This window comes from Polypterus senegalus, chromosome 18 (genome assembly GCF_016835505.1).
Source record: "Polypterus senegalus isolate Bchr_013 chromosome 18, ASM1683550v1, whole genome shotgun sequence".
NCBI classification, from domain to species: Eukaryota; Metazoa; Chordata; class Cladistia; order Polypteriformes; family Polypteridae; genus Polypterus; species Polypterus senegalus.
This window is the reverse complement of record NC_053171.1, coordinates 10959248-10985442: the sequence shown is the minus strand read 5'-3', so window position 1 is coordinate 10985442 and position 26195 is coordinate 10959248. Positions and strand designations below refer to the sequence as shown.

Below are 26195 nucleotides of genomic sequence, written 5' to 3'. Positions count from 1 at the left end.
GCCCAGGGTGGTGTGATGGTTGGTGCTGCTGCCTCACGTAGACTGGCTCTGCAGAGTTGGCACAGCCTTCCCATGCCACAAAGTCACGCATTTTAGTGTTATTAGTGACTGTCAGTTGGCTTGGAATACAACTACAAGAAAAAGTAAGTGAAGCCTTTGGAATTCTGTGGATCTCTTTCCTGTTCGGGACACCAAATAGATGGAAGGACTTGGGGGAGAGAGCACCCACAAGGCACTGCCTTCCTCGGGACACTAGAGTGCAGCTCTCCTGGACGGCTGTGACACCACGGATTCCCTCAGGGCACACTGGGAGTTGGGAGTTTGGCACACCCCTGTTGGGTTCTGTGGGGGCCACCAGGGGGAGCTGTAGAATGCTACTTAAGGTTTCCATCACACGTGGAAGCAGCTGCAGTTGATCCTGATCAGCCACTTGGAGCATTCCCAGGTGTGACATAAAAGGAGCCGCCTCACTCCAATCGAGGAGCCAGAGTCGGGAGGAAGAGGGATTAGACTTGCTGGAGGAGGAGGAGTGGTGGTGAAGAAGAGAAAAATTATGCTGTAGACGGTGCTGCTGGGTGCTGGTAGGGAGAAGAGGTCCCGAGTTGTAAATAAATGTGTGTGTTGCTGAACCTGTGGGCTCTGTGGCCATTGTGTCTGGGGTTTGGAGAGCTGTACGCCCCCTGGTCTCCACACTCTGCATTCATTCCTAATAAAATGTGCTGTGATCTTCATCTACACCTCAAGTCTGGAGAAGCCCAGTCTGACTCAACTCCTAACACATATATAGTTGGACTTGTCATGTTTTCATTGAACACACTGAGCCATCATTCACAGTGCAGGCTGGACAAAGTAAGTGGGCCTTCCTTATTGAGGACATCTCCAAGGTGTTTGAGTGAAGGAGATGGGACTGGAAGGGTTGCGTCTCCCTTCAAATTGAGGCAACTGACAGATCTGATCTCCTCAAGAACGTGTGAACCATGACTCCCTCTAAACACCTGTCACTGGACCTTACAAGTCACATCTCAGAGATGAATGAGGCTAAAAAGACCTGGGTGTTCATCAATCCACAGTAAGACAAATTGTCTACATATGGAGAAAATTCCAGGCTGTAGCTACTAGGAGTGAGGAAGAGGAGGAGGAGTTGGAGGAGGTTGGGAGCATGTGCTGATTACAGCGTTTTGCAGCACCTACCATACAATGAACCACCTGGATTGAGATCCAAGGACAGCCATGGAATGGGTGACACCTCAGCACCACACTGAACAACAGTGTGAGGTTTTTCACAGTGGCTGGAGTGCCAATCCTGCCACCAACCCCCAAGTTTCCCCGGTATGTTGGAGGACCTGTTTGCAGGTTAACGTCATACCAATTGCAGGTTAAGGGCCTTTCTCAAGGAGCCAATGGAATGGAGTCACTTCTGGCGTTTACATGATTCAAACCGGCAACCTTCTGATTGCCAGCGCAGATCCCGAGCCTCAGAGCCACCACTCCACCCTCCATGGAGTGAGAGTTGGTGACCTGTAAAGGTCACTGCAAAAGCACAAAGGACAATCCCAAAAGAGGAAAAGAACCCATGGGTGACAATAAAAGATCTCTGGGAAAGTTTACAAATCTGTAAAAGTCTCAGTATCAGAAACACACTGAACAAGACTGGTGGTTCATGGAAGGACACCACCCAGGAAACCAAAACACTGGAGCGCATCTGAAGTTGGCCCAGGACCACTGTTACAGACGGCCAGGATGCCTCTTCAGTGAGAGGACCTGAGGAGCAAGCGTGGGCAGAACAGTACCTCCCCTGGGACGCTAGATGGCAGCCCCCATGGGTTGCAGTGGTGCATCGGTCTCCTGCAGGGCTTCATGGGAGATGGAGTTATCTACAGCCCAGTTGGGATCTGGGGGTGCTGCCAGAGGGTGCTGCAGCTGTTCCTGAGCCCGTGTGGGTGGTTCTTCCACCACACCTGGAAGTGCAGCCGGAAGTGGGGCAACGAGCACCTGAAGCACTTCCGGGTGACTTATATAAGGGGCCAGCAGAGACTACTCGGTGAGCCAGAGTCGGGAGGAGGGAGACGGAGCTTTCTGAGGAGGAGTGGAGGAGAAAGAAAAGAGAGAAGAAGAAGAAAAGTATTGTGGGTTGTTGTGCCTGTGGGAAACGAGGAAGGCATTTCACATGAGGTGAAGATAAAATAAAATCACGTGTGTTTTTATAAGTGTGCCTTCTGTGTCTGTCTGTGTCGGGTTAAGCACTGGTTTAGCGCCATCTGCTGCCACATCATCTGGATGTTCCAGAACACATCTGTTTTATGTACAGATGAAACAGAAGTTGGCACAAATTCACCATGCTATAATGGAGGGTAATGGGCAGTGCACACCAAACCCTAAAAACCTCATCCCACCTGTGAAGTACAGTGGAAGGAGCATCAGGGTTTGGGCCTGGAAGCCTTGCAAGCATCAAAAAGTCAAGGAATTCAAAAGTACACCAAGACATTTAAGAGCTGCGGTCCATGACCTCAAGCTTAAGACAGGTTTGGTGATGCAACCAGAGAACAAGCCAACGGACACAAGTCAACTAAAGAACGGCTGGAAAGGGAGAATGTCCTGACCCTAACCCGACTGAGATGCTGTGGCATGACCTGAAGAGGGCTGTACAGTCCAGACAGCCAAAAAATCTCAATAAACTGAAACTAATTTGTAGAGAGCAGTGGTCCGAAATTCACTCTTAACGTCATCCAAATCTTATAAGCTGCTACAGGGAACGTTTGGTGGAAGCTGTTGCTGCTTCTGGAGAATCTACAAGTTAGAATAAGGCAGATAAATCCCTTAAAGAAAGACCACCGGCGCTGCCCCCTGCCTGCCACCCTTCTGATTGGCACACAGTTGTTTACTCACACTGGAGTTCTACCATGCCTGCAAAACCCATTTTTGGCCAAAGGATCCTTTAGTGGACTCTAAAAGTAATGCAAAGACATGATGGGTTGGGGGGGCAAGCAAGGCCAGCAAACTGGGTGGGGGGCACAAGTAACAATCAGGACAGACACACATGGAAGGAAAATCAAACAAAAGACTGCAAACTACAAAAGAAATGAGGAACGAGCTGCAGGTGTTGCCTAGCAATGGTAAACAAGAGGCGGGGCAGTGGGCGTGGCTCACAGCAAGACAGAGGCACCATAAATAACGATACTTTACTTTATTTACCATTTCTTGTATACAGAATTTATTTTTCGCATACCCCCAACTTAACCAGAGTTTTAGGGTCAGAGCAAATGGTCCGCTATTCCTACGGCACCCCTGGAACCATTGCTGGTTACGGGCCTTGCTCAAGGGGCCAACAGAGTAGCGCTCCTTCCATCACTGCCGGGATTCGAACCAGCAACCTTCAAGTTACCAGCTCAGACCCCTTAGCCACAGAGCCACCATTCCACCAAAGACAAAAAGAGTGAGGGGTTTAGGACCATCATACCTGCTGGAAGGGGCCACTGGGGTCCTGGTTACAGGTCAAGTAATATTCCAACGCACCTGAAATGCAGCAGCAAGTTAATGAGAGACTGAGGGGGGCATATACATCCCACCAAACTTGAACCCACCCCACCACCAAACCCAACAGAAAGGTTTAAAAGGAATTGGAAACTTAAATCATCAAAATATGTGATTTGTGGAATGGGGTATTAGGGTGGTCACCAATCATTTGAAATAGACAGAGCAAAATGAAACCAATCAGAACTGTTTATCTATCATACATTTACAATTTTAGACTCATTTTGAGTTTAAAGACATACGGACATTATCAAGACCACTTAATCCAATTCAGGAGCAAGACCAGCCCTGGGTGGGAGGCCAGCCTAATGTAGAGCACACTGAGGAACATGGAGATGATCAACCTAACTGGCACTTCTGTGGGATGTAGGAGGAAAACCCACATGGACAACAAGCGGACCCCATGCAGACCCCACGCAGACAACAGAATTTGACTCCGGCATGCTGGATTAAGCACTTGGTGCTGCATCATCATTATGCCAGCCTGTTCGGAGTACAGATTTTGATGAGAACAGGCCATTCAGCCCAACAAAGTGCGCCAGTCCCATCCACTAAATTGTTTCAAAATAACGTCAAGTTGAGTTCTGAGGGCCCCTAAAGTCCTGCTGTCCACCACACTATGTGGTCACTTCCTAACGGTTTCCCCTCAGCAAGTCTCGACCTGTACCCCCATGTTCTTGTTGACCTGAGTTTCAGTTCAAGTCACTGCCAGCTGTCCTTTTGTGACATGTGCCACAAAGAAGAGACACCTGGGAGATGAAGCAGTTTGGGCCAAGTGCTGATGTGTGTGTGCACTCTGATGGACCATTCAGGTTGGCCACCTCTTTGTGCCAATACTGTTGGGGTAGTAGGATAAAAAGCAGATTGAAAAATCGATGAACAGATGGATGGATGGAGGGAGGGAGGGAGGGAGGGAGGGATGTTGAAGAAGAATCCATCCACCCACTGATGCACTTTCTGGGTTGGGGTCATTTTCAGGTGCATAACAGGAGTCAGCCGTACAGATGGCACCAGCGTGTCACTCACTCACATGCTGATCGCGTGTAGAAGGAGTGGAAGACTCTAAAACACGGGTGGGCAAAGTCGGTCTTGGAGGGTCTGCTGGTTTCTGTTCCACTTGGAGGGTCCGCTGGTTTCTGTTCCAAGCCAGTTTCTTCATGAGAGGTCACTTATTGCTGTCAAAGCACTTACTGCTCAAGCAGCGTTTTTATGCTTTGTTTAAGCTGTCTGGCTTGCTAAGACCCCCCCACTTAATTGCTAGTCCTAAACGTTGCATTTTCTGTTTTTTTATGGCTTCTCATTAGCAATAGGAAGCAAATGGCAAAGGAAGCAGCAGTCCCCCACCTTCCTTGGGTCCATTTCCACCCGTGCGTGTTCATCAGGAACGTCAGTTTTAGTCAAATATTTGTAAGGAAAGTGAGGAGAAAAAAGTGAAGGACTGAGAACTGAAAATCCACTTCAGGCTACAAAGCATTCAGGTGATATTTTGGAATGAAAAAAAAAAACAACCTATGACGTAAGAGTAACCTGACATGGCAGGACAAAAACACCAAAAACCAATGAACTGAAATCCGACCTGTTACTGGGATGGACGGATTTGTGTCTAATGAAGTAATCGGGTTGGTGCAAAAGCCCCTCCAGGACCGACTTTGCCCACTCCTGCTCAAAAACATGGAGAAAATGCAACATCTACATCCAATTCTACCTAAAAAAAAGTGGGTTCATTACCCGCTGACCCGCCATGCCACCCTGCAGGTGTGTCACAAAACCAACACTCACGGAGGCGCTCTTACCTGGACTGGAGCCCAGACTGATCTGCGTTGCGTTCAGAATAAAACTGTCCGGGTCCACGCAGAAGTCGCTGAGGGCCTGGAAGAGAAGAGGAACATGAGGAGAGGGCGCGGGGCCTGGTGGTGAAAGGCCATGTCACATGAAGTGACTTTTCCCGTGGTTTTCTGTCACCGACTTTGTTTACATAACCTTAGCGAGTCAGAGGCAGTCAGCGGTGCGCTCCCGTGAAGGCCCGTCGTCCAATGTGACAAACCTGACGCCTCACTCCAACTGCCCCCAGGCTGCTATGCTTGAGCCCTTCACGACTTATGTTTGCTTTCTGTTATTATTATTATTTTTGTTAATTTTTGAATTATTACTCATGTTTTTGTGTCCTTTCTGTTGTATTTGTTTATCACTTATTGTACGTTTTCTTTATCTTTAAATGTGTGCACATTCCTTGTCGGTGGCACGGTGGCGCAGTGGTAGCGCTGCTAAATCGCAGCTAGGAGACCAGGATCCTCCCTGTATGGAGTTTGCATGTTCTCCCCATGTCTGCATGGGTTTCCTCCCACAATCCAAAGACATGCAGGTTAGGTGCATTGGTGATCCTGAATTTTCCCGTGTGTGTGTGTGTGTTGTGCCCTGCGGTGGGCTGGCACCCTGCCCGGGGTTTGTTTCCTACCTTGCGCCCTGTGTTGGCTGGGATTGGCTCCAGCTGACCCCCGTGACCCTGTAGTTAAGATATAGCAGGTTGGATAATGGATGGATGGGACATTCCTTGTGTTTTGTGGGTGGAGCCACTCTGGTGTTGCTGCTGCTGGCTCCTCCCACCACCTTTATATTGAGCTCAGAGAGCAGGGTCCCACTGTGATGTATTGATTGTTGTAGGAGTTGTGTGTGTGGTGGGAGTCTTGACCAACGTCATTTGCGGCCCACCTGCAACACCAGCACAGCCCACCTGCAATGCCACCAATGCCCACAGGTTGAGAAATGCTGGTCTACGGTCTTCCCCTGATCAGATGTGTAAATTAAAGCAGAGATCGGACTCTTGGTGTGTACTTGTATTCCGTACATGAACACACACACACAGATCATGAACGTTAATAATTGGATTTGTTTCGCTTTATTCACCATCATTGATTATTGTTTGAAAACAAGATGCAGTAATATTTTTCTAGTTTGTAGGAGGCTGTGTTGTAATCTGGTTTTCTGCACAAAGCACAAGGCCGTGAATTGCTCTCATTGGCCCCGTGAGAACTGAAGTTTGACTGACTGATTGACTCGGGCTTCAGCACAATAAAGACAACGCCGTGCGGTGAGGCTGAGTCCCCGAGAGATGAAACGAAACAAATTCATCAGTTCTGTGATACAAAGACAATGCTGTGGGAGAACAATGCTGTAGTGTTTTCTTTGGGCACCGGCACACACAAAGCCCCCTCTGTCTGTCCCTCCGTCTGCCCGTCTCTTACTTACCACTGCTGCCGCACTTTCCAGTCCCAATGATCCCCAGCTCAAGATGAGAGATACCCAGGCGAAGATGGTCATCCTGAAAGAAATTCAAAAAGGGGGTGTAAAGACAGGGAAGGTTCAGTAGAAGACGATCCCTGTTAGCCCCTTCGGTACGTGTTGGGCCACCACAGGTGGAGGAAACCGTGAGACCACTGAGCGGCTGAAGTTGTCATGTTTGACTCCGCGTCTCCTTTCTAAAATATTCCTCTACAGCGCATCTTCAACCTGAGCCTGGGACAGGGGAGAGTCCCGAGGCTTTGGAAAACATCTTGCATCACCCCAGTCCCAAAGGTGTCACGTCCTAGTAAGCTGAATGACTTCCGGCCTGTCGCTCTGACGTCACATGTGATAAAGACCACCTGAGGCCACAGGTCCACCACGCCCTCGACCCTCTGCAGTTCGCATACCAGGAGAAGGTGGCAGCGGAGGATGCCATCATTTACATGCTACACCGATCCCTCTCCCACTTGGACAGAGGCAGTGGTGCTGTAAGAATGATGTTTCTGGACTTCTCTAGCGCCTTCAACACCATCCAACCTCTGCTCCTTAGGACAAGCTGACTAAGATGGGAGTAGATTCACACCTGGTGCCATGGATCGTGGACTATCTTACAGACAGACCTCAGTATGTGCGTCTCGGGAACTGCAGGTCTGACATTGTGGTCAGCAACACAGGAGCGCCGCAGGGACTGGACTTTCTCGGTCCTGTTCAGCCAACATACATCAGACTTCAATACAACTCGAGTCCTGCCACGTGCAAAAGTTCACTGACGACACTGCTATCGTGGGCTGCATCAGGAGTGGGCAGGAGGAGGAGTACAGGAACCTAATCAAGGACTTTGTTAAATGGTGTGACTCAAACCACTTACAACTGAACACCAACAAAACCAAGGAACTGGTGGTGGATTTTAGGAGGCCCAGGCCCCTCATGGACCCTGTGAGCATCAGAGGTGACTGTGCAGAGGGTGCAGACCTATAAATACCTGGGAGTGCAGCTGGATGATAAACTGGACTGGACTGCCAATACTGATGCTCTGTGCAAGAGAGGACAGAGCCGACTATACTTCATTAGAAGGCTGGCGTCCTTCAACATCTGCAATAAGATGCTGCGGATGTCCTATCAGACGGTTGTGGCGAGCGCCCTCTTCTACGTGGTGGTGTGCTGGGGAGGCAGCATAAAGAAGAAGGACGCCTCACGCCTGGACAAACTGGTGAGGAAGGTAGGCTCTACTGTAGGCACAGAGCTGGACAGTCTGACATCTGTGGCAGAGCGACGGGCGCTGAGCAGACTCAGGTCAATCATGGAGAATCCACTGCATCGACTGAACAGGATCATCTCCAGACAGAGGAGCAGCTTCAGACAGACTGAGGAGACCCCACACTATGCGACTCTTCAATTCCACCCAGGGGGGTAAACGTTAACATTATACAAAGTTATTGTCTGTTATACCTGCATTGTTATCACTCTTTAATTTAATATTGTTCTTTATCAGTATGCTGCTGCTGGAGTAGGTGAATTTATAAAGTATCTATCTATCTATCTATCTATCTATCTATCTATCTATCTATCTATCTATCTATCTATCTATCTATCTATCTATTATATACTGCCTATCTATCTATCTATCTATCTATCTATCTATCTATCTATCTATCTATATCTAAAAATGATCTGGCTGTTGAACAATTGAAAATATCAGCTGAACAGCTGCATTGTGACCCAGGTGCAACTGGGGGATGTAATTTGTAAAAGGGTGAGGTGGTCTGTAAAAACCAGTCCTGTGTGGAAGGCAATGGTCTCTCTGATCCACAAGGCTGGACAAAGCTGGCAGCACTGGGAGGATTCTGTGTTTTGATTTCTCCTGCGTCTTCAGTGCCATCCAGCCCTCCCTGTTATGGGGTCAACTCAGAGATCTGCAGGTGGATGAGCCTGGGGGGTCCTAATGGTGGACGATCTGCAGGGTGTGAGACTCAAGGACTGTGTGAGGAACGCTGGAGCACCACAAGGCACAGGCCGGTCTGCTCTTCTCTTCTCTTCACTCCGAACACCTCTGACTAGAAATATAACAGCAGGTCAGGTCACCTGCAGAAATTCGCAGAGGATTCTGCACTTATGGGGTCTACACAAGACAGAGGAAAGGGGGAGAACTTTGAGATCTGTCTGCAACTGTCTGTCTAACACCAGCAAAAACAGAGAAGTGCTAATTAACTTTCACCGCAACAAAGAGCCTCAGTGTCTATTCAGGGATATAAAATGAAAGATAGCATATAATAGAGGTAGATACGAAAGACTGTATAATAGATAAATAGATAGGCAGACAGTAAAAGTGTGAAAGGCACTATATGTTAGACAGTATGATGCACAGGTGTGAAAGGTATTGTAACATCCAGACATAATGAAACGTGGTGTCTCATAGGTGGATGGGAAGAGCCTGGCTGAGTATGAATGGCCCCACATAAAGGTGGAACAGGACAGGCACTACATAATACATAGACCTGAAAGGCACTATATAGAAGGTAGATGCAACAGAAAGTATGACATAAAGTAAGAACTGACTGAGAGGTGTGAAACTCACTATATAACGGAGGTTCTCAAACAGGGGTCCACGGTCCCCTAGGGGTGGTTTCGGTGGGACCGTTAGAAATGATCGCATATTAATACTATTTATATTTTTATAATTATTAACCTTTACCATCCGAGGGGAAGTAAGTGACTGAGCTCCATTATTACGCCCACCACCTAGACCCGACCACTAATCCACTGTTCCGTTATTCGCTGCCACTGCATTGTTTTCCCACCGTTATCGCTCGGCACAAGCCAGCCCTTATTATTTTTATCATAATCAAAAATTATCGATTCTTTCGTAGAGTCAAAACACTCGCAAGCAATTTTCGTATATTTTAGAAGCAAATAAGAGCACTAAAGGTGGATACAGATAATCAACAAATAACATATTTTTTGTGTTTTTAGGTGGTGAAATTGCCCACTCAACGCAAATGAAGTAAAAGTGTTCATAATGAGACAATTCAAAATAAAGCAATTGCTAAGAGGCTGTTTAAAAAATCGACAATGAAGAAAAGAGTCTTGATGATCTGGTCTGCATCCATCCCATTAAAATTTTAACTTAAATTTAATAACTAACATGTACATAATATTTTCTGAATAAATAACTGTTTGTCAAAAAACGTTTTATTCACAGCAGCCTGTACCTATGCAGTGCCGAGCAGTGGGTACGTGGCACCCTTGTGCAAAGTATTTGGCGCCCCCAATTTTCTTGAAATACAGTAATATTGATTTTTTCATTTTTAATAAAAGGATCCATGAGCCATCGAACAATTTTTAAAGGGACCACCACACAAGAAATTCTGAAGAGGTTTGAGAACCGCTGCTATATAATGTAGAAGATATGAAAGGCACTATATAGTATATTTATATGAAAGGACGTACATAATAGACACGTAGCTATGATGGTCACTGCATAACAGGTACTTTACAAAGGCTTGTATTATAGTAATAAATGAAAGGCACTATATAATAAACAGAAATGAACAGGCATAAAGGCACTATATAATGGATGGCTAGATAAGACATGCGCTAAATAGCAGATAGCTAGACATGAAAGGCATTATATTATGGAGGAATATTTCGGACAAAATTAAATAAATAAATGCGTAAATAAATAAAAGTACTGTGAAATGTGAGCATAAATAAATAAATGTGTCATGAAATGAGAGCATAAATAAATAAATGTCATGAAATGAGAGCATAAATAAATAAATGTGTCACGAAATATGTTTTTCGTTGCTTATTTATTTATTTCATTTTGTCCGTAACATTCCTGCAAACCGTCATGAAATACGACTTGAAATAAAACTGTCACTTTCACTCGTCAAAGTTGAGAGGGTGGGCTCTAACACGCCCTCTAGTTACTGATTGGTGAATCGATAGCACAAGAATTAATTAGAAAAATGCTTACTACTGCCGATAAAATGGATTCTGCTGAAGATATTACGTATTTCAGAGAGAGAGTTGAAGATTTATCGGAAGAAATTACAATGTTGGCGGCCCTTTTAGACTCCGATGTAGATGAAACTATTTTTGAAATTATCGAAGATCAGGTGGAACGGACTCTACTACACTGCATGCAGTTCAGGTGACACAGTTCCCTGCTCTGGGCGTCCAACATTTGACAGTCAATAGAACACATTCTGTTATGCGGTTTAAAAGTACGACAGATTGCAGATCTATATGGCGTATCGGAGAAGACGATCACAAGGCGAATGAGCCAGTTTGATATACGGTAAGCTGCAACGGCTGTATTAGTTTAGTTACTTTGACATGGAATGCCCAAAGCAGCTCCAACTAATATTTTGAACTGAACAACTTTGCCACTGATCAGAGCTGTACAGTTGTTTAAAAAAGTAGCTGCGAATATACACCTGACTTTATACTCGTAAAACAAGGGTCAAATACTCAGTTCAAAATATTAGTTGGAGCTGCTTTGGGCATTTAATGTCAAAGTACCTAAACTAATACAGCTGTTGCAGTTCACCGTATATCAAACTGGCTCATTCGCCTTGTGATCGTCTTCTCCGATACACCATATAGATCTGCAATCTGTCGTACTTTTAAACCGCATAACAGAATGTGTTCTATTGAATCAGCTGGAATGTCAAAGGATGGACGTCCAGAGCAGGGAACTGCATCACCTGAACTGCAGTGTAGTCGAGTCCGTTCCACCTGTTCTTCGATAATTTCAAAAATAGTTTCATCTATATCGGAGTCTAAATATATGTATATGAATAAACATTGTAATTTCTTCCGATAAATCTTCAGTTCTCTCTCTGAAATACGTAATATCTTCGGCAGAATCCATTTCATCGGCAGTAGTAAGCATTTTTCTAATCAATTCCTGTGCTTCGATTCACCAATCAGTAACTAGAGGGCGTGTTAGAGCCCACCCTCTCAACTTTGACGAGTGAAAGTGACAGTTTTATTTCAAGTCGTATGTCATGACGGTTTGCAGAAATGTTACGGACAAAATGAAATAAATAAATAAGCAACGAAAAACATATTTCGTGACACATTTATTCATTTATGCTCTCATTTCATGACAAATGTATTTAAGGCTTCATTTCATGATACATTTATTTATTTATGCTCACATTTCACAGTACTTTTATTTATTTGCGCATTTATTTATTTATTTATTTAATTTTGTCCGAAAAAGTCCTCCATACTATATAACTGCCAGCTGTAACAGACACAGTGTCCAATACAGATGGACTAGAAAGGCATTGCGTTGAAATGGGAAAAGTGCTATATAAATAAAACATTATTATTATTATTATTATTATTATTATTATTATTATTATTATTATATTATATTATTATTAAATGAACTCCCTTGCGATTTGAATTTTGTAGAACAATAAAAAACGAGAATTTCCAAGGGATGAACATTTTCTATAGGCCCAGCAAGAGAGAATGTTCTGGACTTACACGATCAGCAGCCAGCGGGCCTGCTTCGCTAGACCCAGAAGGATGAATAAGCAGACAAGGAGATCCAGGAGGAGGAGCAGGATGAAGGTCAACCACCTAGAAGGGGGAGAAAGAGAATTGTGATGAGGGGTCTGCTGTGCTAACTACCTGCCCCTAAAAAGTCACTGCTATTCGTTTGTGAGGGGCCATCAATCCCGAGTTTAAGTTGGTTCTGATAAAATTGGGGTTGGGGAATAAGGAGGACACAAAACCAAAGACACAATGCATTAGTGAAGTGCCCACCACCCTCAACTTGCCTGTAGTCTTCTATGAAGACCAACTTCTCGGCCACTCTGCCCACAGCACCAGTTTCACCCAAGTCATTTAGGGTGTTGTTCAGATGAGCGGCCAACTGGGACCCCAGCGAGACATCGAGGGGCAGCTCAGACAGCAGGCCGATGACTGTCTCCGACTGGCGGCGAGTGCTGCGCACCACTGCAATGAAGTTGTTGGCCGGGGTGAAGGCTTCCTCCAGCCGAGTCAGCGGGTCCAACACGGCACGTTTGAGCAAGACCACCGTGTCGGAGATCTAAAACAGAGAAGAAGCACCAACAGCAGCCGTTGAGACAGGCAAGGAGTGCGGCACGTCAAACGTGAACGGCCACGGAGGACTTACCAAGAGGTCAATGGAGCTCAGGGTCTGATTGGCTGTAGCAAAGGAGTAGGTCACCTGGTACATCCCATCATTAGCCTCGCTGTTGCCGTAGAAACCTATTCCAATGGCAGCACTGCAAGGGGGACAGAATCGACGTCAAAATACTAGAAATGGATGACAACAAACATGACGTTTCCAGATCAGGACAGTGGGATACGGGAAATGAGGGACACTGCTGGGCAGAAACTCTACAGATCAGAGCTCGAAAAAGGAGCCAACAACGTAAGCTGGCAGTGTGTGCCCACTAGCACCCTGAGGGTCTTAAAGGGGCCGGGGAGATCAGGAAACGAAAAAGGGAATTTGATTTGTCTAACTAAACAAACATGAAGTCAAAACTAACAAAGGACTCAAGCAGAAAAGACAAAGAAGATCGGCAAATTAAACCAGACAACAAAAAAATAAAATAAAATAAAACACAACACCATGCAGCAGACAGTTTTGTGTTTTATGTATGGCTAGGGTACTGGGAGCTGCGGGCCACCATCTTATATAGGCTCAAAGCAGCAGGCACCATAACTGTATACTGTTAGGCCTGTCGTCCTCGCTCAGACTTGTGGTTTGTTAATTTAGAGGGTGGCCCTGCCTCCTTGGGCTCAGCAGACAGGCAGGACAGACGAGGCACAAAGTGAACATCGTGATACATAACAGAAAACAAACATCAAAAACAATTACTAAACACAGCATAACTGAAAATCATCAGAGTGCACAAGAAATACAAAAAAAACAAAACAGAATTCCTAACGTAAAGAACTGGCCAGCAGCGGGAAATAACCGGAGTCAGGAAACTCAACACGGGAAGATCAAGAAAGGCCATCGTGACAAGCAAAACGCAAACAGAAGGAACGGCAGTCAAAAGAGAGCCGCAGGGCTCAACGATAATGGAAGAATGTAAATGAATCGCAAAGTTTTAATCCAAACTCAGAAAGCGAATCGAATGCCAAGGTGAGGACCCTTTAAACCATCGCGCAACATGACATCAACAATCCCACACTCCTCAAAGAATACAAATACGATAGCTTCCATGTTTATCAATAAATAAAAACCCAGGAAAAAATAAAGAAGACTGCCAATCATAAGACATACAGCAATATAAAAACAACAAGAAGATCAAAGGAATGCAGGTGACCAACTCGGGGCCGCAGCAAATGACTTCAAACACATCCCTGAAAAAAATTCCCATGTGTCACACAAGTCCTCCAATCGTACGCTCACAACATGCAAAACGCAGGTTATGTTTTATGGTGAAGTATTATTAAATAAATAACTTTGTAAAATGAAGGCAGTCCACAAACTGGAAACTCCCTCACATGGAGTTGTGCTCTTGAATTGAGGACCCGCCTCCTCCCTTCCCCCTCATTCATTGGTCAACAGTCCTGTCTTTAACTCAAAAGGGTGACCTCATGTGAAGGGACTTCCTGGTTTGTGGGCTACTTTCCTTTTCCAGAGTTTATTTTTCACCATATTTTAGCAAAATAAAATGCACACGTTTTGCACGTCGTGAGCATACGATTCGAGGATTTCACCTGTGGATTTTGCAACACGAGGAATGTGAGATTTTTTTTTCATTCGCTTTTTTTTTTTTTTAATTGTTTGCTGTTGTCGACTGTTGGTCACCTTTGGGTCCTGTTCTATCAGAAACTTCATTTTCTTGTCTCCTTCCTCCACGAAAACTTGAGATTAAAATTTTTTTCTCAGCCGCCATTACAAACGATGTGGGGTACGTAACGCCTGCAAAATCTCATTTCTAAGTGGAGTATTCCTGTGAAGTTTTGGCTGTTTTTTTTTAATTATTTATTTAATTCTGTATATTAAATGATATGATTTGATTTGAAATCTTCTTAATTTTTTCCTGGAGTTTGTTTTAAAGTTAAAAATTGAAGCTACCTCATTTTGTAGTTTTTTATAAACTTTATGGGATAATTAACATGCTGTATATTTAAAAAATCTCATTTCCAGGTAGAATATTTGTTTGATCTTATAGTTGTTTGTTTCTTTTTTAAATATAATTCTATATGTTATATATATATTATGATTTGCAATCTTCTTTATTTTTCCTGGATTTTTATTTATAGTTAAAAATCAAAGCTATCTCATTTTGTAGTATTTTATAAACTATATATGATAATTAACATCTTCTTCCTCTTTCTGCCGCTCCTGATTGGGGTTGCCAGAGCAGATCATCTTCTTCCATCTCTTTCTGTCCTCTCCATCTTGTTCTGTTACACCCATCACCTGCATGTCCTCTCTCACCACATCCATAACCCTTCTCTTAGGCCTTCCTCGTCTCCTCTTCTCTGTCAGCTCTATCCTTAGCACCCTTCTCCCAGTATACCCAGCATCTCTCCTCTGCACATGTCCAAACCAGCACAATCTCGCCTCTCTGACTTTGTCTCCCAACCGTCCAACCTGAGCTGACCCTCTAATGTCCTCATTTCTAATCCTGTCCATCCTCGTCACACCCAGTGCCAATCTTAGCATCTTTAACTCTACCACCTCCAGCATCCTCTTCATCGCTGTCCTTACTTCCTCCTTGCTAATCCATTTCACTCCCTGATTCACTGTCTCCACATCATCTAATCTTCTCTCTCTTGTTCATTGAAAGGTAAATATCTTATTTTGGAGTTATTTTATAAACTACAGGGGATAAGTAACGCATATTTAACATTTTTTCTTGTTTTTTTCAATTTAACTCTGTACATTAGGAGTTTTATTTTGATTTATGTATGTATTTTTATGGTTTCGGTTGTATTTAGTACTTGCCATCTTTCGCCGTTATCTGCTCTGCCTCCTCTTTGTTGAACCACAGGGGGTGGGACCACCTGATGACGCTCTGAGCCCCCCAGCCGTGCAGAAGGAGAGGCTGCTGGCATTGCTGTTTTAGAATTTAAAATTTAATTCCTTTTACCTGCTACTTTGTTTTATGTTATCGTCTTTGATTTTTTTTTTGCTTGCCTTGCTGGGCTCCTGTTTTGAATCTTCTTCAATAAACATTTACATACAAAATCATTTCACTTTCCCTAGTTTTTCACTTTACTATCCTTTGTTCTCCTGATATTTTGTGACATTTTGACTTTGCAAGCCTGAGCCCCCATTTTTGGGCCTGGTCAGACGAGAAGCCTGCCTTTTGAGTTTGGGGCTGAGCCGCCTGGGGTGAGGCCCGTTCTGTGCGCTCTGGCTATTTGTGGCAGCCGCAGTCACAACACACACAATATGGTGGTGCTTAAGATAACAGCGATGTGGCATCCAAAACCCAACATGAAATATAAAGAAAAGCTACAAAAATGTATTTATATTATCAAAAATAGTGTGTGTGAGGAATATAAAATAATAAGTAAAAAATCTGATAAAAAATTTCTTTGTGGAAATAAAAAGCTATTCTCTTGAATTAGTGGGAGAATCAGAGGCCTTAATAAAAACGTAGTACTGCTGTCCAGCAGGGGTCTACAAAATCAGTCCTGGAGGGTCCGGAGTGGCACAAGGGTTTTGCTCCAACCGAACTTCTTAGTGAGAAGTGAGTTATTGCTGCTGAAGCCCTTACGGCTCATGCAGCAGCGCTTTAATGCTCCACGTTAGCTGCCTCGCTTGTTAAGACTCCACGCCCTTAACGGCTCGTTTTAGTCTAAAACGCCGCCTGCCTGGCTTTTTAATGGCTTACCATTAGTCATACGATGCAAACAACACGAAAAAAACAGCAGCCCTCCATAAAACGGAGTTCCACTTGTGCTTCTGTGCGTTTTCATCGTGAAACAAACCAATAAAAGTAAATCAGACCTGATATTGGCAAAGAATGGTGTCGACTTGAATACTCTTATTGGAACAAAAGGGTCTCTGGGATCGACTTTATAGACCCTGAAACTACAAGTTTCTTTAACAGTGAAACATGGAGTCAATCCCCCCGCCTTGTGTGATCAGAATTAACAACATGACAATACATGCATTTCTGTCAACTTCCACATCCTCCTCCTCCTGAGATAAATCTGGGCTTTGTGCTGTGAATATCCTGAGCCCACCGAGTCCACACTAATGTGGATAACACAGATGGACAAATGAAGAAACAGCACAGCAGACCCTGTCATCTCAGGAGATGGCATTTCTTAAATGTAGGCAGCGATCTTCTTCACGTCCTACAACTCTGTGATGGCCAGCGTGGTGTGCTGGGCTGGTCACGTCACTTCAAGAGAGGACCACCAAATCGACAACATCATTAAAGGGCTGGCTCAGATATGGGGTGAACTCTGGACCCCCTGGAGGTTGTAAGCGAAGGAGAGAATGAAAACAAAACTGAGTGCCATTATGAACAACGCTGCACAAACCATCACTGTGACACAACAACACTGAGGACTTGCAGACAACAAATCGCTCAGCAGAAGAAACACTATGGGGGGGCTCCTTTATATCAACAGCAATACGCCTGTATAGCGCCTTACGGGGACTGCACTGTTATCTCTGGTCAGAAGTGTTCTTTATTTTAGTAATTCAAGGGGATTGTTGTTATTCGTTATAATTTTTCTTTAGCTTCAGTAAAAAAATAAAGGTTGTTCTTTCATTAAATTAAATTGCAACAAAACTGACCTCCTGCAAATTAGGACTAAAGTGCAACTTAATAAAATGAGCTCCTTCCCAGTCCATCTTGGCGGTGATCTCATCAGACCTGCCTCTACTGAAAAGAATCTCGGTGTCATTTTTGATTCCTTCCTTTCTTATTCCGCCCACATAAATCACATTAAGAAACTGTCTTACTTTCACCTCCGTAACGTATCCCGTGTTCGCTCCTTCCTCTCCTTTTCTAAAGCTGAGAAACTTGTCCATGCTTTTATTACATCCCACATCGATTATTGTAATTCCCTACTGGCAGGTGCCCCTTTAATCTTCTATCACAGCTCCAGCTTATTCAAAACTCGACTGCAAGAGTCCTTACATGGACCAGAAGCAGCGAGCACATCACACTCATCCTGCTCCATCTTCACTGGCTCCCTGTGTCTTACAGAACTGAATATAAAATTCTACAAATAGCCTACAAAGCCATCAATAACCTGGCGCCAAACTACATCAGTGATCTCCTCCATCACTATGTGCCTGTCCGCCCACTAAGGTCCTCTGATTCTGGCAATCTTGTTGTGCCTCACACTAACCTACACTCTATGGGTGACAGCAGGGCCTTCAGCTGTATAGTGCTGAGACTCTGGAATGACATCCCAAAAATAATCAGGTTAGCTGACTCCATGAATTCTTTTAAAAAACAACTCAAAATTCATCTGTTCAGGAAGGCTTTTAGCTCTACTTGACTTCATTCCCCTTCTCTCAGTTTACCTCCACGTCAAGATGCTCATGTAACCTGTATGTGTGTGTGTGCGAGACCACCAATTCTGTTGTCTGTTAGGCTCTTAATCTTCCTTATTTATTTATTTGGTTTGTACTATGCTATATACTCTATACCCTGCTGTTCTTTCTTATATTCTGCAAGTGCCTTGAGCATGGGAAAGGCACTATATAAATAAAATATATTATTATTATTTCATTCGTTTATTATATCTATCAATTAGAGTATATAGTGCCTTTCACATCTATCTATCTATCTATTATATAGTGTCTTTCACATCTATCTATCTATTATATAGTGCCTTTCATATCTATCTATCTATCTATCTATCTATCTATCTATCCATCTATCTATCTATCTATCTATCTGTCTATTATATAGTGCCTTTCATATCTATCTATTAAATAGTGCCTTTCAGATCCATCTATCTATTATATAGTGCCTTTCACATCTATCTATCTATCTATCTATCTATTATATAGTGCCTTTCACATCTATCTATCTATCTATCTATCTATGTTCTGTATGTTTGTTTGTGCTCTCCACCTGTTTTATTAATTTGATTTTTGGAAATTGGGTAATGAATTTTAACCTTAGCAGCAGCAGCACCACAGTGACCTGTCAACACCTACTGTACATCCTTTCTATATTTCTTGCTGAACTGTGCTCTTAAAGGCCTGAGATCTGTTAGAAAAGAAAGAGCTTTTTCTTTCTTTCTTTCTCTTTTTTGATGTTTTGATGCTTTTTGTATTGATGGTTAACATCTAATAAAAGGTATATTTAAAACTCAAACTCATTCTTTCATTATCTTGCCATATTGTGCCTTTTTTGCTGACATTACAAAACGTGTCAGGATCTAATCAATAACATTTTAGAATAAACATTTGCCTCTTCACTCCTCCCAAACTTTCTCACGGGTGGAGGCTGAATTTAATTTAGTTTTGTTAAGATTGACTTGATTTATGGAATGTTACTTGCTTTCAATAAATTCAATAAAAGATTTAAAAAAGTGCTTATCTGCCTCAATTTTTCTTTCCTTTACTAGACGGCTTTTTTCTTCTCTCTAGTTTTCTATTAGAAAAAACAAAATGTTTTCGTTCTTGCCAGTAACGTTTTCATTCCTTCTTTCTTTCTTTCTTTCTTTCTTTCTTTCTCTTGTTATATAGCGTCATTCGTTGTAAACATAACTATACAGCCCTTTTTAACTCTTTTCTCCCCTGTCTCGCCTTCTTTACAATAACCAAACCAAACGACAGGTTTCAGTTTTCGCTAAATCCGCTTTTTCAAAAATGTAGCGACGTGCGTCTGAATGCCGGGCACGTGCGCCCCTCTCTGCCCGCTACCCCTGGTATTCTCTTGCCCCCTCACGTCTGCAGTCTGTCGGCTTTGGGCCCCCCGCCCCCGTGGTGTCCTCTCCTGTTTTTGAATATTATGTCGGTCGAGTAGAACGGATCAATAAAACCCCAACCCCCCCCAATTTTGTGTGTATTTTTCTTTTCCTTCATCTCCCCCGCCTCTTCTGGACAGACGAGCCCCGGCGGCTCTCTCTTCGTAAAGAGGTCACGATGGCAGAACTCCGTGTTTTCCGCACACCGCCCCGCAATGGTTCAGCCCGACTCTTGTAACCCCCTCCCCCCGCTGTGCGGTGCACTTGGTTCGTTCCAGGCTTAGTGACCCAGTTCCTGCAGAACGCGCACGTCTAATTCCCGGGAGGGGAGGGGTGGCAGCGGGGAGATGAGGGGCGATGTGAAGGCAGTTGTATTAGTCTGGGTGGGGGGAGGTCACGAAAAAGGGGGGTAATGACGACCCTGTCAGAGGGCTACAGCTGCTCATATGTCGCTCTATCTATCTAACCCGTGTGTGCTTTCTGAAAGGGGCTATATATATGGTAAAGACTCCATCATTTGATTGTTATTTTAATTGTTTTTGATTGTTATTTTAGATTGAACTCCTTATCACTGCACCTCTTCACCCTTCATTGCCTGTTCCTCCGTTTTATTTTGGTGTGTTATTGTCGGGAGTGGGCTGATGGGGAGGCCATTAACAACTGAGTTAGGACACACAGACTGGGGATTCTGTGCTACCACAATTTCCAAAGGACGCCCCGGTGGGCTTCCCTGCATGCGTTCCCAGGCTCACCAGCAGATGATGACTGCCCCTACAGTACCCCAAGTGACGCAGCAGAGTTGGCGGGCCCTCTTGTGCCCCCGTGCACCATGCACGTCGTCGTCGTCCTCATCGTCCGAGTCTTCGGAGTCACCGTCGGGGTCACCTTTTCGCCGGCGGCAGCAGCAGTGCCGGATCAGGTAGGACACGATGATGAGAAAAGAAAGCAGCAAGCCGAATCCCGAGAGGCTGGAGAGCAGGAGCAGCGTCTGTGGAGAGAGCCAGGCCACCCAGTGAGAGCAGGCACTTCATCGATTGTCACTCATTTTACCCTCTTAGCCGGGAGAGACGGGGTTAAGTAGCTTGTCATGCCTCTGAAGAGATGCTCAGTTTGTATACAGCCCTGGGGGGATCGGGGTGGGGGGGGCAGGTTTACAAAGCAGTACATGTGACTTGCTGACGACTGCATATCATGGATGAGCAACGAGAGTAGGTCACACGTGCGGAAGAAGACGGCCGAGAGCCTGAATATTTAATGCCACACATGTGCTGCCATTAAAATTGCATGAGACCACCGCTTATATTGGGGCTGCCCGCTCTCGGCTCATTACACCCACCCGGTGTCTTTTTGGAGACCGTCACCAGTTTTTCCAGCCTTGCCAACCTTCATAACACGCCAGTATGGCAATCAGTGAGGGACTGGGGTGGTCACTGAGACGACAAGGTGGGCTGGCGGTGGAGTGATGAAGGTGAACGGAGAAGTGGACGAGAGGGAACAGAGCAGGGGCACTGGAGAAGAGAAGAAGGGAAAAAGACGCAGAAGTAAAGTTGTGTGAAAAAGTAACTGCACCCCAACTTCATGCAAGCAGAGCCCACAGGTAAACATGACAGACACGTCAAGAGGACGGGGCGCATTCACCGGCATAACAAAAACGAGGAGATGATGTCAACTGGGAAAAAGTAAGTCGGCCCCCTACATTTGTCACCACTTCAAATCCATCAGATTCGAATCGGGTGCTCCAGGTGAGGTGCCAATGATTAGAACCTCCTTAGGCAGCATTATGGTAGACCCGACACCTCAGACATCGAGGGTCCGCTGTTCTCTTTAAAACCGACGTGTGTGGGGTCACCACACTGAGATCAAAAGAGGCCACCAGAAGGAAGGTTGTGGGCATCTATGAGGATCTACCAAGATCACCAAATTATTTGAGGTCAATCATTCCACTGTAAGGAAAATCAACTACAAGTGGCGTAGAGTTCAGATGACTGCCAACTGGTCCAGCCCAAGAGTTGACCACTAAGAGTGGTCTCCACAAACCCCCCTCAGATTTCATTGCGAGATCTGCAAATAACTCAAGCAACTGTTGGTGTCAAAGTGCAAAAGCTGGATGAGGATACCAAGACAGGAGCAGTTAAACGGGGTCAGCCCCCCATGTACTGTGAAGGACGTCTGCTTGGAGAACAGGATGACGACATGTCCCGGATGAGGAGGGTTTTGGAAAGATGGAGGAGGACAGGGTCAGACAAGGGTCCCGGAAGTGTCTGAGATCTACTCGATGTTTATTTACAGAATCTTCAGGAGTTGGGGGCATGCTCCCATGACCACCAGTCGTGTAGTCCACTCTGCGACTCACCCAAAGTAAATCGTACATCATTGTGGCGGGCTCTGCATGTGTGAGACCAGGCAACCGATGAGTAGCACAGTGAATGAACGCAGGGTCGACACGAGTAATGAGGAATGTGGGAGTTTTGGGACCTTGTCTGTCTGAAATGCCACGTTTGCTGTACCACGACAGAGTGGCAAAAAGAAAGACAAAAAAGGGGGGGGGGCAACTGTAAACCCACAGCCACTGGCATCACCAGGCAGAATGAGGCCTGCTTGTGACACTTTGGAAATGTGAAATTGGGCTGGAAAGTCGTCACGAGACGTGATGTTTGTCATCCCTTGCGGTTCATTGTTGTGTCATGTGAGATTTTCAGGGGACGAGTTTGGCTTCCACTTTCGGCGAGATGTTGTTTAACGTGTCACCGGATTTGGTGGGTTGAGATTGTGACATAATGGGATGGAAGCCACATGGGGTATCTGATGGTAAGGATGACATGGTTTATACACTTGGATATGGGGGATATGAAGCTATGGAGATCAGGATTAATGGCACAAGAACGGTGGCCAAGGTGACAACCTGAGGGATGGAAAACTGTAAAGGTGTTTGTGTATGAATACTGGAAGGTGGTGACAGACAGCCAGGCATTGGGTAAGTGGAACATGGGTGACTGAGCTGTCACTGAGCCTGGACATGATGAGGGGATAACAAAGAGGTAGGGTGGGGTCTTCAGGTAGGGCGTGTTAAGATGGCTGGAGAATAAGATGAGGGTCAGTTCAGGACGCGGGCGGGTGGCCGATTTCAGATACTCATGCCACAGTGAAGCAGAGCGGAAGATAAAAAGTAAAAAAATGATTTTCTTTTCAGGTCACCAGATCACTAATTAGTTATCGAGTGGCAAACGTTGGGCGGCCTCATCACGAAGTCCAAGCACAGTCAGCAGGTCAAAGCTGGAAAGAACAACAAGGCGACAAAATCAGAGCCAGAACGAGGGATGAAGTCACCCTGACATTGCTGACCCTCGACAAACAGAGCGGTCCATCTCTGATGGGACATTTGGGTGGTAGATCCTAAACCTAACACGACGTAAGATTCTCAGACAAGCTTAAAAAAATAATTTAGAACCATTCCAGGGGGGTAGGGTATATGGCAGGGTGGCAGTCAATTATAGGGCCCATTCATTGGGGTGGGCTGCTGGGGGGCGGTCGATAGGTAATGGACAACACCATTTAACTAAACTTGTTTGTCACCAGTGATGTGGAAGAAAAACCCCACAAGAAGAAGGTGGACCCTGAATCCATGAGCCATCTCACAGCTAAAACCACTGCATCAATGTGCCAGGCAGCTCTCGAACGGGAACAAAACCAGGAGACCAAAGTGCTCAATGCCAGCACAGTCTGAAAGTCTAACAAATGAGTGCCACGTATCAGCTGCTTTTATGTAACATGGTGCCCACGGCATCTTTGGGTTTGGGTTAGGCAGGGCCTCTTATGGCCGAGTGGATACACAGGGTGATTATAATACACAGCCTAGCAACACCAAAGCATAGAAAAATCAGCGCTGGCATGAGCAAATGACCACCCAAATATGACAGAAACGCTCCAGATTGTGACACTGTGACAGTGGGATAACGGTGGGTGTGATGACATTATGAGATGTCATGGTGGCTGGTGTGATTAGGTGACAAGTGCTGAGTCATAGGTCATTGGAGTTACAGGCATCGTGTGTGTGTGTGTGTGTGTCAGGGTAGGAGGTGCAGATTAGAGAAGCGGGCAGGTGGCACATGTAGGACGGTTGGCATGGTGGCACAGAGGTTAGCTCTGCTGCCTCATACATGTAGTAGGAGGTGCAGATTAGAGAAGTGGGCAGATGATTTGTGGGGCTGGCGCATGTAGGACGGTTGGCATGGTGGCACACAGGTTACCTCTGCTGCCCAATGGATGTGATGTCCCGAGCTCAGATTCTACACTGACGTCCAACTTGATGAGTGCAGTTGCTGATCTCGTCACCTGAGGAAGTCACATTGCACCACAAGAAATATCAGGGATGACGGGAGTGACAAATGGCATGTTTTATGAATGCCACCCCAAATCACCCCCCCATCCTTATCTGCCTGGCTTTTCCTCCAGGTACTCATCCAAGTTTTCATCTTACATCCTCAATGACGTGATTAAGTTAAGATTGGTTGATAAGATAAAAATGGTTAATGCTGTCTAATGCTGCCAAGATAGTCTGCAGCCCCCTGTTAGAGCAAAAATAGAATTAAAAAGTTTGTTATGGCATTTATTGGGGCAGTGGTTGAAGTGGAAGCCCAGATTAAGACCCCCACAGACCCCCTGGGTGACTTAGCTCCTTCAAAGAGAGCTGATCATAACAATGCAGCAGGTGGACACTCAGTCATTTAATGCAGAGCTGTATTTCACACTCTTGGAGACTCAATCATTTTATGAATGAGGTGATTTGGCATCCGTTGGTCATTTCAGCACATGGTGACTACAGCATTTTATTAAGTGGGAATGAGGAGGGATGGAATTGGTGAAAGGTCCCTTACTGTCACGGGCCCCTAGGAATGCTCCCAGAATGCCCTTTATGGTACACCCATTCCTGTGGGCTGTGCTCCCCCACTTCCATACATATGTAATGTTTTAGGCTTGGATACTGAGGGGGCGTTAGGGACCCCCTCATACATAATAAAGCTAGATGATAGAGAGATTTTAGTTAGAATACCTGAGGGGATGGGGGTGTCCCTCCCTACAATTCCCAGGAGACAGCAGCCAATTAACACACACAGCATTACGGTACTAAGAGGTTGTGAGAAGTGCCAGTTCTGCATACTGGTGTGTGCCAGGTGACTTCAACATGCTACCAGTACGCATAGAAATACTCCAACCAATGCAGGTATGGAGTTTTGGTGAGAAGCAGAGCACTTCAGCCACTCAATGGGGGGATTATGAGTTGGAAATATGAGGTGGGGTCATGGGATATGGATTGATGTAATCAGGGTGTGAAGTGGTGGGAGTGAGGTAATGCAGGGGGATGAGGTGACCATCAAAAGAAATGACTTGGTGAGATCGGGTCGTGGGGTACAAAGAAATGAAGGAGATCGATGGGTGAGGATGTTAGGGGCATGTGCCTGAGAGATCGACATTCCAATGTATAGTTAGGAGACGGGATTGTAAGACCAGGTGAGGAGGTGTTGGGGGGAAACACAAATGTGAAGAAAAGCTGTGAGGTTAAGAGATGTGGGTCAGAGTTGACCAAGGGCTACAAGGGGGTACAGTACTAAGGTTTGGGGAATGAGATGATGCTTGTAGGATACAAAGTGAAACAACCAGGATGGCGAAGTAAAGGGTGAGACAGGGAAATGGATCAGCAAAGTGAACCTGTAAGTGTGGGGCGTTGAGACAGTGATGATGGAATACAGATTGTAGAGAGATACAAGGGAGGGAGATGACCTTCAGAAGATCTAGGTGAGAAACTGGGGAGACAGCTGGGTTTGTTGTGTTGGTGGGATAAAGTAGTGCGATGGAGTGTGGGGGATACAACTGGAAGAGGCAGTGAAGTCTTAGTCTTAGGACGGACTGAGGTGGCACTTCAGGGGATCTGGTCCAGTATAGTGATGTTGTGAAGTGAAGAGGGTTAAGATCAGAGTTAAGGGGATTCAGGGGAGTTTGTCAAAACTGGAAATGTGTGTGATGAGGTAAGATGAGATGTGTGGATTGCAAGGTCAGGTTGTGCGGTAAGGAGTAGCAAGATGGCAGTTGGGGATTTGGGTGGGTGTTGTGTGGTATCAGTAAGAGGGTATGAGTTAATGACATGAGGGTGTTGGTCAAGAGGTAAAGAATATAGGATTAGGAGTAGCAGGACAGTTGAGGCTATGAAATATGAGTTGGTCAAACGAGGGGACATGGTAAGGTAGAAGACATGAGATGGAGGCCCTACGATGAAGACTGTGTGGCTGAGGTAGTGAGATCACTGTTGGAGAATTAGGACAACTGTTGTGTGACAAGGCCATAAATGAGAAGAAAAGTGAGATGGAATATAAGAGGGGAGGCATGGCATAGCAACATGACACATCGGGAATTCAGCTGATCGATGTGACCTTTGGAGATCCTGGGACGGAAGATGGTCAGGCGGTAGTAGTTAGTCAAAGTCG

At 45.2% G+C, this 26195-nt stretch overlaps 1 protein-coding gene across 2 annotated transcripts in view; it reads right to left on the bottom strand.

Moving 5' to 3' along the window:
- Positions 1-26195, bottom strand: part of ttyh1 (tweety family member 1) — a 46376-nt gene that overhangs the window by 18029 nt on the left and 2152 nt on the right. For both annotated transcript variants that reach the window (XM_039741212.1, XM_039741211.1), the window contains exons 2-8: positions 20469-20704; positions 12971-13082; positions 12612-12883; positions 12316-12411; positions 6778-6850; positions 5325-5400; positions 3458-3513 (exon numbers count right to left, since the gene is read on the bottom strand). In XM_039741212.1, coding sequence (XP_039597146.1) covers positions 3458-3513; positions 5325-5400; positions 6778-6850; positions 12316-12411; positions 12612-12883; positions 12971-13082; positions 20469-20704 — 921 coding nt within the window. The remainder of the gene's footprint in view (positions 1-3457; positions 3514-5324; positions 5401-6777; positions 6851-12315; positions 12412-12611; positions 12884-12970; positions 13083-20468; positions 20705-26195) is intronic.